General features: G+C 59.4%; 2 protein-coding genes across 5 annotated transcripts in view; one reads left to right on the plus strand and one right to left on the minus strand.

Annotated features, from left to right (window-relative positions):
- PPRC1 (PPARG related coactivator 1) overlaps positions 1–2,255 on the minus strand; it is a 19,385-nt gene extending 17,130 nt beyond the window's left edge. Inside the window, exon 1 of the mRNA XM_033515519.1 lies at positions 2,177–2,255. The gene's annotated coding sequence lies outside the window, so the exon portion shown is untranslated. The remainder of the gene's footprint in view (positions 1–2,176) is intronic.
- LDB1 (LIM domain binding 1) overlaps positions 7–10,175 on the plus strand; it is a 25,902-nt gene continuing 15,733 nt past the window's right edge. The window contains exons 1-2 of one of the 4 annotated variants that reach the window (XM_015632942.3): positions 2,429–2,781; positions 3,090–3,130. In XM_015632942.3, the coding sequence (XP_015488428.1) occupies positions 3,106–3,130 (25 nt within the window). In that variant the 5' untranslated portion in view covers positions 2,429–2,781; positions 3,090–3,105. Of the gene's footprint in view, positions 32–2,427; positions 2,782–3,089; positions 3,131–10,175 lie in introns of those variants that run through there. The other 3 variants (XM_015632941.2, XM_015632940.3, XM_015632938.3) reach the window with 3 other exon arrangements.

Consider the following 10,175-nt stretch of genomic DNA (forward strand, 5'->3'; position numbering starts at 1 on the left):
GTGAAGATGTCAGTGGGCTGTGCATGCCCTGGTGAGTGGCGCGGGCGCGGGGCGGGGGCTGCCCCTGGGGCTGGGGTCCCCGCGACATCGGGGCTGGGTGGGGAGCTGGAGGCCACTTAAGGGGTGGGGGTTCCCAGTGGTGTCGGGGTCTGGCTGTGGGGCTGGGGTCCCATGGTATTGGTGTTCGCGTCCGGCTGTGAGGCTGCGTCCCCCAAGAATGGGCGCTGGGGTCCCCACTGCATTGATGTTGCTGTCCTGCTTTGGGGCTGGGATCTCCAGCCACTGGACTAGGGGTCTCTATGGCATTGTTGCTTGGTATCTCCAGAGCATTGGTGTTGGGGTCTCCGTGGTATTGGTGTTTGGTGTCTCTGTGGCATTGGTATTGGGGTCTCCATGGCATTGGTGCTTGGTGTCTCTGTGGCATTAATACTGGGGTCTCAATGGCATTGGTGCTGGAGTCCAGCCATGGGGATGGTTCTCCATGGTATTGGTCTCTGGGATTGCATGGCATTGGTGCTGGGATCTGGCTGTGGGGCTGAGGTCTTCATGTTGTTGGTGCTGGGGTCTCCGTGGCATTGGTGCTGGAGTTTGGTTATGGGGCTGGGTTCCTGGGACATGACTGCTGGGAGCTGGCTACAACACAAGGGACTTTTCAGTGTAGGTGCTGAGGTTTGGCCATGGTGCTGGTGATAAGCAAGGTGTGGGGACCTGAGTCCTAGTCACTATGGTATGGCTATCACTATGGTCCAGCTGTGGGAATGGGATCCCCATGGTATGGACTGTTGGAATCCAGCTGAAGGGCTGGAGTCCCTAGAGCATGGATGCTTGGGTCTGATGGTGGGATTGGAAGCCCATGGCATGGGTCCTGGAGTCTAGCTGTGAGGCTGGGACCCTGTGGCGTGGGTGCTGGGACATGGTTGTGAGGCTAGGACTCCATGGCATGCGTGTTGGGGTTCCTGTGGCATGGATACTGAAATCTGTTGGACTAAGAAGTCTGGGACCCAATAGCACATGGGTGCTGGTACCAGTCCGGAACTGAGATCCCACAGGCAGAGTGCTGCAGGGGCATTGGGCAGGCATGCAGGTGCATTCACTCACCCCGACGTGCCCCTGTGGCCAGGGTAATAGATTTGTGGAGTGCCACAGTTCACTGTGTGAGTGTGAGGCAGTGTCCCTGCAGAGGCTTGGCAATGCTGCTGGTGGACGTGGATGCTGTATGGCCCCCCACCATGGCCATTGTGGGCTGTCTGCTGGAGAGCATCTTCCCAATTCTGGAGCTTGCGGGCTAGCAAGGCTGCAGGGCTACATAGGAGGTGTGATGAGTTGGTGAGGTCTCAGCACCTGGGAGGGTGCTGCCGCAGGGATACTCATCTGCACGCCTGGGCTTGGGGGCAGGTTTTGGGCAGCTGGTCTGGCTGCATCGCCTGCTGCTGTGTGCAGAACGTTGCTGTACCAGGAACAAGGCAGGGCAGGGGTCTCGGAGGGCTGCTGGAACCTTGTCTAGCACCAGGTTCCTTTTGGCGCTGGCCAGCAGACCAGTTTGGGGGCCCTGGGGAGGGGGTTCTGCCATTTCCCTGAGGAGCAGGGATGTTCCTCAACCCAGCTCCCGTGGCAGCATCCCTATGGTCCCGAAAGAGCCTCCTGCCAAGCCAGAATCCCATGCTGGGGGGCTCCTGGAGGCACGGTCCCCGTGCCTCCCCCAGAGCCTTCTCTGCCGAGGGGTTTTCAGCTGGATAAGCGGGGTGGGGAAGGGGTGCCCCTGCGAGGCGCCCCCCGCCCCTCAGCTGCCTGCGCCTCGCCGCCGTGTTTCTATGAAGGCAGGCGGCCCCTTCCCCCATCCTCCTCCTCCTCCTCCATCTCCCACTGGAAGCTGCCAGAGCGCTGCTTCCTCAAGCAGAAAGTCACGTGAACCTCCCTGCGAGCCAGGCCGAGCAACCACAGCACCCGCCCCGCAGGCACCCCGCACCGGGGGCACGACACCCCTCCCGACACCCCAGCCTTGGCGGGGGTCCCGCCTCGGCCGGGCGAAGGCCGTGTCACGGCCGACGGTGGGGCCCCGTTGTATTCCCCAGGAGCTGGCCCCACGCCACTGGGAATGTCATCGGCGTGTTGGTGGGTGCAAAGAGGGGGGTCCTCCCTCGGTGCGGTGATGGGGAGCCGCGGGGTCACTCCTCACCTGGCAGTATCCCTGTGGATGGCTTCATTATGTTACGTCCCCTCCGCGCCGCCCCTGCCCCAGGGCAGGGAGGACACGAGGCTGCAGTGCAATGTTCATGTGCCCCCCGCCTCTTCCCCCGCTCCCCTGCCGGGGCTGGGTGGCACATCCAGAGCCTGCGCCCCCCTCCCCCTTCCCCTCCCCGGACTGTTTATCGGAATATAGAAAAAACAAGCTCTGCCGCTGGCCTCCCGCCAGCCAGAAACATTTAATGAGCCGCTCTGCCCAGGCTGCTCTTCAGGGCTGCATTAACTTGGAGGAGTTTCCTGCTTGGGAGCTGCTGCCGGGGGGCGGTGGTTTGGCTACCCCCCTTCCCAGTTGTGGCCTACCAGAGGGATGATGTACTTCTTGCCATCCCTGGGGGTGCATACTGCCCCACTGCAACTCCTCTCGCACCCCTCCAGAGATACTTCCCTTCTCCTTTCTTCCCCTCTGCAAGAGCTTTGAAGAAGGGAGGCCGCTCTGCTGAGAACCTGATGCACTCTTGTGCCCGAGGATGGTGGGGAGCTGCTGGGGCCAGTGGAGGGCTGTAGGGGGGCTTTGCTCCCCACATCAGATGTGGAGAGGTGAGCATCAAGAGTGTAATGGGCTCAAGAGTGGAGGTGGTACAAGGTGGGGCAGCAGCTGTCGGGTGCTGATGCCGGGGCTGCTGTGCCCAGGGCAGTTTGGAGCAGGGCCGGCAGACAGGTCTTGGCATCCAGACCCCAGCGGGGCCCTGACCCCTGGGGGCACCTCTCACTCTCCCAGCATGCTCTGCACTTTCTTTCTTAATTGTTTTTGTTATTATCATTATTTTTCCCCCTGTAGTGATGGTGTCAATGCAGAGGGGGAGGAGGGGAGCAAAGAGGAATAGAGCTGTTCTCCCTCCCTGCAGGGCTGGCTCCAGCTTCATGGCAGGAAAGCAACTTCTCCAAGGTCAGCACCTTCTCTGGGACACCTTGCAGAGAACCAGCCTATGCACCCATCTGTCAGGAGGGAGAGCTTCCCAAGACACATGCTTGGGGTCCTGGGATGGCTGTGTCCAGACAGGGCACGGCCCATTGCTGTATCCTTCCCTTCTGCCGAGCTGGCGCCGTGCATCCCCCACCGTCACGAGGCCGAGCTGTGCCACATGCCTTCTGCGACAGATGCGCTGGGAAAGGGATGGCGGCGAGCGGGCTGAGTGCCGCGGCGGGGGGGGCCAGGCAGCCCTGACCCGTGCGAGCTCTGGCTCCCAAACCACCCCCAGGGGTGCCTGGCGCCTTGGGGTACCCCTGGGCCTGTTGGAGAGGAGGGGAGCAGTAGGGGTCCTGAGGCCTCATCGTGGGTATCGGAGTGCTCTAGTCCAGGCTTCCTTCATGTTCTTCATGCTTGGATGAAACGTTTCTTGCCCTGTCCCCCTCAACTGTGAGGTACCTGATGCTGGGTACTATGTGTGCTGAGTTGCCTGCCCGCTTCTGGCACGCTGTGGCAAAGTCAGGATGGGTTTGTGGCTGTCTGGTGCTCAGTGAGAGGATTCCTCAGGGGTCCTGTTGTTGGTGTGAGGCACCATCACAGCGCTCCTTGGGGCCAGTGTGAGCTCACCCAGGATTTGCCTGGAGAATCCTGGCTGGGTTAGTGCCACACCAGTGCCAGTCAGTTCAGCACTTTGTATATTCCCTGGGCCCCAAGTTTATTTCAGGAATGTTGTTACCTACTCAAACACAAACTGCTGAGAAAGCTGCTCGCTGGGGAGTGAAGGGGTGCCCCTGGGGGATGGGACCCCCGGGGCAGGGAGATACCCCTGTGACCCAGGAGGGCTTGTTGCTAGGAATGCACTGGCCAGGTGGCTGTGTGCCCCCAGGCAGGGCAGGAATCGAAGCAGCTCGAGTGTCCCCTGCCCATCCCTTTCATGTCAGACCACTCGATTTCATGCCACCCTCTCCTCCCCCACTCTGCTGTGGCATTCTCCTGCTATATCCATGTTGGTAGAACACATGAGGCATGGGTCTGCATCGTGTGCCAGGAGCGTGCTGGGACACTTTGGGAGCGTGGTGCCCGTGCACAGCAACTCTTGGCGTGTCCTGGTGCACCAGCTGCCCTGTCGGCAAGAGCCCCCAGCCCTGTGCAGAGTGACACTGGGCCCTGGGGCTGCCGTTGTGCACGGCGGAGGTGCACCCCTGGGCCTGCGGAGCAGTGGGTGTGGGGACAGCAGGGCAGGATGGGGCTGGGTGACCGTTATCAGCTGCCCGCAGGCTGCAGCTGTGGTTTCCTGCCGGTGCCGGGGGAAGGGTGCTGGGGAGCAGGCAGGGCTGCCAGGGGGCTTCTGGCCCCCACCTGAGCAGGGATAGTGGCAGCAGTCTGCCCCTCTGCCAGGGTCTCTGCTGGGCAGGGTTGGGGTGGCTGCTGGCAGGTTTGTAGGAGGTTCACTGCTGTGTGCTCACGGGGGTGCAGGAGAGTGGGCTGTGCACCAGTGTTGAATGTACTTTCTGAGCAGGGGTGCTGGTGAGGCTCAAGAGTCCCCAGAGCTGTTAGACCAGCCTTCCAGCACAGCTCACCCCCTTCTCTCCTGGGCAGGTCATGGATTGGGATGAACGTTAAACCCGAGGTGTAATCTCTGCTGTGGCAGGCGCTGGCCCCTGTCCAGCCCTGACCCGCCCTGCCCGCAGGCCGACCGATAACACCGTGCCCGCACCCCTCTGCTGCTGCTTCCTTTGGGGGGCCCCGTGGGATGTAGCTCATGCCCTGCTTTTGCAGGACCTCTCTCTGCTCCTGCTTTGTAGAACCCACGGTCAGGTAGCAGAGGTTACCCTGCACCAAGGTGACAGTGCATGTGCCCCCGGATGGCCCCATGGTGAGACACCCTCTCACGGTGGGGCAGGCAGGGGGTGGGAGGGTCCCTGCTTTCCGCAGGAGCCTCAGGCCCTCTATTACACACCAAGGGAGAGGTGTTGTGCATGCAGCCAGGTTTCTGCAGTACAGCCCAGGTGGCTGGACAGTGCTTGCAGCCCAAGCCAGGCTGGGACGTTGGTGGTGTTAGGATACTGGACCATTCCGCAGCAGCCAGCTGCGACAATATCTGCTCTGTTACATGCATTCTCCTCCAACCAGGGTCTTGTGCAGCCTGGGGGTCTCCCTTCCAGGGCAGGGGTTGCCTATTGTGAGTAGCTGTGGGGCGGTGGGTGCCAGCTTTTGCCCACACCAGCTCCTGCCTCCCCACTGGGAACCCGTGGCAGTTTGTGGCATTGCAGGCACGCAACTCTGCCGGGCATGGGGCAGGTCCAGGCACCCCGACCTGCCTGCTCCAACTGGCCTGGGGTAAGCCTGGGGCAGCTGCGGGTAGGGGCAGGCAGGAGCACGGCAGCTGGAGCTCTCTCCCTGCCAGGGATGGCAACGCAGAGTTGCTGGAGGAGCCTGATGTGGTGCAGCGTTGCATGGAGTTGGGAATGGGGAGTGGAGTTGGAGTATGGGGAGTGCCAGGCTGCCAAAAGTCCTTGCGGAGGGGCATTTCCCTGCTAAGGCTGGGAAGATGTCGTTATGCTCCTCCCAGCTTGGTGCCCCTGCCAAATCCTTTGGGCAGCCACGGCATGCCGAGTCGCCCTGCCTGCTGCCAGCGCGTGCGCAGCAGGAGGCTTGGACGGTGGCAGGGTTCCCCCCCAGAGCCCCAGACTGCCCCGAGTGGAGTAGATGGGGCTCTATGTCAATCCCTACAGGAATCGGACCTGGAGCTGTGGGAGCTGCCGTCACCATCCCACCGTGGCTGTGTCCCTGCTTGGCCTAGCCGGTGGGGAAGAGGCAGTCGCTAACAGGAAGGACACGCATGTTAGCAACGAAAACACGACAGTGAGAGGAAGCAGAAGCAATGCATTATTGATGGAGCTATTTGATGCTGCTATATTCGGAGAGCTGCTCCGGAGTGTTTGGCAGCACTGTGGGGGGGGGTGGCAGGGGGTGGGCTCAGCTGGAGGAGAGTTACCTGCTTCCAGTCAACCATGTACAGCCACGGCCCTGTGAACTGTCCTGTCCCTTCTCCCAGGGGAGCTTCCAGTGTGGGAGGGCACAGTGACACGTGGAGGAGGGATGGCAGCCTTAGTGGGTGGGGGTTTGGTGGGTGGCAGTTCCTGGCTATGTAAATCTCTTAAGGATTCCAAAGGTCTTCTGTGGCTTGGGAGACAAGAGTGGAGGGAATGGAGGAGGAACAGTGAGCCAGGGACCAGGGTCCTCTCCCACCAGGGCTGAGTTCCTGGAGCTCCAGGGCTGGGTGTTGAGGATTTTGCTTTGGCTTCTCTTTGAAGCAGCAGTGCCTGTTCCTTGGAGGGTAGATGGTCTTCTTGGGGGATAGAGGGTAGGCATAGGATGCTGCAGCTGTGAAGCAATGCTGCATGTCACCCCCTCCCTGCTGTGGGTTCCCAGACCAGGAAAGGGGCTGTAAAACGAACCATTCTTGTAACATGAGAGAATCCACCTGGAGGCTCTGGAGGAGCCTTAAAACCCTGCAGCTCTGGCAGCCTGGCTCTGGGTTTCTGCAGAGGAACTGGGGATCACTGCTGTGGGTGGCCATGCTGGGGCTGAGCTCTTGCAGGACATGCACTGTGATGTCTCAGGGACAGCACAGGAATGCTGGGGGGCATTTCTCTGGTACTGGTGCCATGGGGAAACTCCCTTCCAGCAGGACCTGCCAAAGCTTGCTTGTGGACTGCACCTTACCCTTGGAGCCTGTGGGCAGCCCATTCAGTATTTATGAGTCTGACCCACCACACCAGAACAAGGGTGTGAGGGTGGACACCCCATATGAACCTCAGGCACTCCGGGGTCCTGCATCCCACTGTAGCCTTTCTCCACGTCCTCTTATTTTGGAGGGGATGGGCACCAATGCATGCATTTGGTTGCTGTTTGTCCGCTGCTCACATACTCAGATTGATTTCTCTGTCCCGTGCAGGATGCTCAAGATGTGACCCTGTAACTTCCCATCCTGCTCTGGCAGCCTTTCCCCAGCCCCTAGGCTTTCTTTCTGCCTCTAGGTGTCTGGAAGTGGTTCTGGTTTTGAAGGGTTAATCCCAGGAGCCCCCAGGATCTGCTGCCTGCCTGGCATGACTCACCATGTAGTTTCCAGCCTCCCCCAGACCTTCTCTGGAGAGATGGAGCTCTGGCTTCTCCAGCCAAAAATGGGGGCCCCTCCTGCCCCAGAACTCCCTTTTTATCTGGTCATGCATAGCTCTAGTGGGGAGAGAAGCCTCTCCTTGAGAAACAGGGAAACAAAGCATATTTCTGTTTGAAGAATGGTAGGATTTGAGGAGTTGGCTGTTGTGTTCTGGAAAGGGGGGCTCCAGGATGCATGCTGCGCTGCACTGCTTCAGGCTGCATCTGCGTGTGTGCGACAGTGCCCAGGCTGCTACTTGGACAAGTCCATGAGGTTTGGAAGTGCCAGGCCAGTCCGTCTCCTGGTGCAGGCTGTGCTGTTTGCAGAGCTAGCAGATTTTATTATTTTTTATGTAAGCGCGTGTCTGCGTCCCTGCTCTATGCCTGCGCTTGCCAGGGCCCCGGCCGGGTGTCAGTGTGAGCATGCCCTGCCTCCTGCCCTGCTTGCCTGGGTTCCCTCACGCACACTCTGTGGGCACAGCAAGCCGTGACCACAGGGATTGGGGAGACCTGGGCATCCCCTGGCTACCGTGGGGATACCGGTATCCTCACCGGGCTCTTGCCATCCATTTGTCTGGGATGCATCCCTGTGCTTGCTCCTGCACCCAAGCTCCTGCCAGTTCCCTGGGCTGAGACCTGTACCGAGTGTTGGATCAGGGCTAGACTTTGGGGAAGCAAGGCAGGCATGGGGCCCTTGCTAGGGGGAGAGTGGAGGCTGCGATAGGGGGGATGGAGTGCCCTACCACAAAAACTGGGTAGTCCTTGGCTCCCCTCACAGTGTGGGTAAGAGCAGATCATGAGGAAGGGGCTCCCCCACACCATTGCTGCCACACACACTTCCCAGCTGCATCCCAGCCCTTCTGCTCTCCATCCAGCATCTATTTAATTATTAACTCGGCTATAACCATAAACAGCTGGGGCTGCTGCAGCCACGTGGACCAGTCCAGTGCTGTCGTCAGAGCTGAGCAGGGACACGTGAACAGTCCCGGAGGGCTGCTGAGCCCCGGGATAAATTGCTCCAGGCATGTTTGCTGTGGATGTACTGGGCTGGGCCATGGGGCCTGCGGATGAATGGGGACTGCTCTCTTATCCCCTGGCCATGGCACTGGTGCCAGGAGTCTCTAATACAGGGACAAAATGAACCTTTTTTCACTATTTTGCAGTAAAAGTGTAGTGTGTTGAGTGCTGGTGGGTGGTTGTGCCTCGTGCATCTTTGTGCCTTGGAGTGGGAATGGGGTGCAGGTGGACTGTGTTTAATGGCCTGTCTTGGCTGGGAGGGCTGTGCCATCCCATAGCTGTAACCAGCGTTGCAGCCAGCACTTTTTAGCTTAATGATGGTGGGTGTCAGCTGCAGCCCCATTTCACCCAGTGCCACAAGATTTGGGCTGGCAGGAGGACAGGCGGTGAAGGGGCAGCATGCTGGGGCACTCACAGCATCCCTGTGTCCAGTTATCAAGGCACTGACAGCATGGGTAGCTCCAGCTGCATGTGTCTTTCACAGAGCAGGGTGTCACAGAGGTTTTTAGCTTTACAGTGAGTTTTTCCTCTCTGTAAACCTGTGAGTTTTGGTCTATGTAGCCATGTGCCTGTGGAAAATGATACTGCAGGATAGCCTGCAAGAGGAAGAGGAAATCATGATGGTGTGATGTGGAGCAGGATAGGGTTGGAGCCTCACTCAATCTGGGGGGCAGGAGTGAGAGGATGCTGCCTGTTCCTCTTCAGTGATGGTCCCAGACAGCAACGTGGTTGGGGAGCAGGGGGCTACTGCCAGTCTTCAGGGAGCAGGGCTTTGGGGGTGCACAAGCACGGAGGGGAGGACACCCCCAAAACCTCATCGATGAGGTTTTGCACCCGCCATATCTGCTCTGCTGGCCGGGGGGAAGCAAGTGTGCTTGCAGGACCCAACTGGTTGTTCCTGCATTACCCCAAGGCTTGGGGAGGGGATGAGGTGCGGGCCTGGCCCTGCAAGCAGGGGGATGTGGGAGGGTGTGCCTGCCCCAGGCATGGGTGCACACCCAGCCGGAGCTGTGCCGGGAGGCGTTTGGGAAGGCGTGCAAGTGCATGCCAGCCCATCGGCGTGAACACCAGCCCATGTGTGTAGGGTGAGCTGTACCAGCACGTGTGTGTGTGTGTGTGTGTGTGTGCGTGCGCGTGTGTGTGTGCATATGCACTGAGCCCATGGGCTTGCCGACTGGGCTGGCAGCAGAGGTCTATGCCAGTCTCACTTTCCAGGGCAGGAGCAGAAGCTGCAAGGGGCAAAAGGGGAATGGGAAAAATTGGATTTTTTTTTTTTTTTTTTTTTGTAAGGGAAGTTTTCATAATGGAATTTTTTGTAAAATCTCCGAACTGGAAGAGGTTGCAGCTTTATCAAGGAAAGGATACCCTGGGGGCATGATGGCAGTTGCAGACTGGAACATTTTATTTTTCTTCCCCCTCCCAAACCAACCAGTTGTATTTTTCTTTTCTCCGAAACCGGACGAAAGGGAAACAAGTTTGAAAAAGAAAAAAATTAAAAAAAAAAAAACCAAAAAAAAAACCAAAAAAAAAACAAACAAACCCAAACCCTGAAAAAACTTCAGACACCCCGAAACCAAGCTAGGGAAAAGGTCTATTTTTATTCAAACTTTCGCAGTAGGGAAAGAATCCTCGCCCCAGCTGGTGCCGAGCTCCTCAGCGGGACGCGCGGCTCCCGCATCCCCATCCCGGGGAGTGCCTGTACCGGCGCTGGGCGGGTGTGGGGGAGCAGCTCTCCGGGGACCCCTTTTCGGGCGTCACCCCTGGCCCGTGGGCCCCCGAGCGGGGCGGGGGAGCCGGTGCGGGGGGAGCGGGCCCCGCCGCCGCCGCAGCCATTGTGGTCCCGGCC

The sequence above is a fragment of the Parus major genome, chromosome 6 (assembly GCF_001522545.3).
Source record: "Parus major isolate Abel chromosome 6, Parus_major1.1, whole genome shotgun sequence".
NCBI classification, from domain to species: Eukaryota; Metazoa; Chordata; class Aves; order Passeriformes; family Paridae; genus Parus; species Parus major.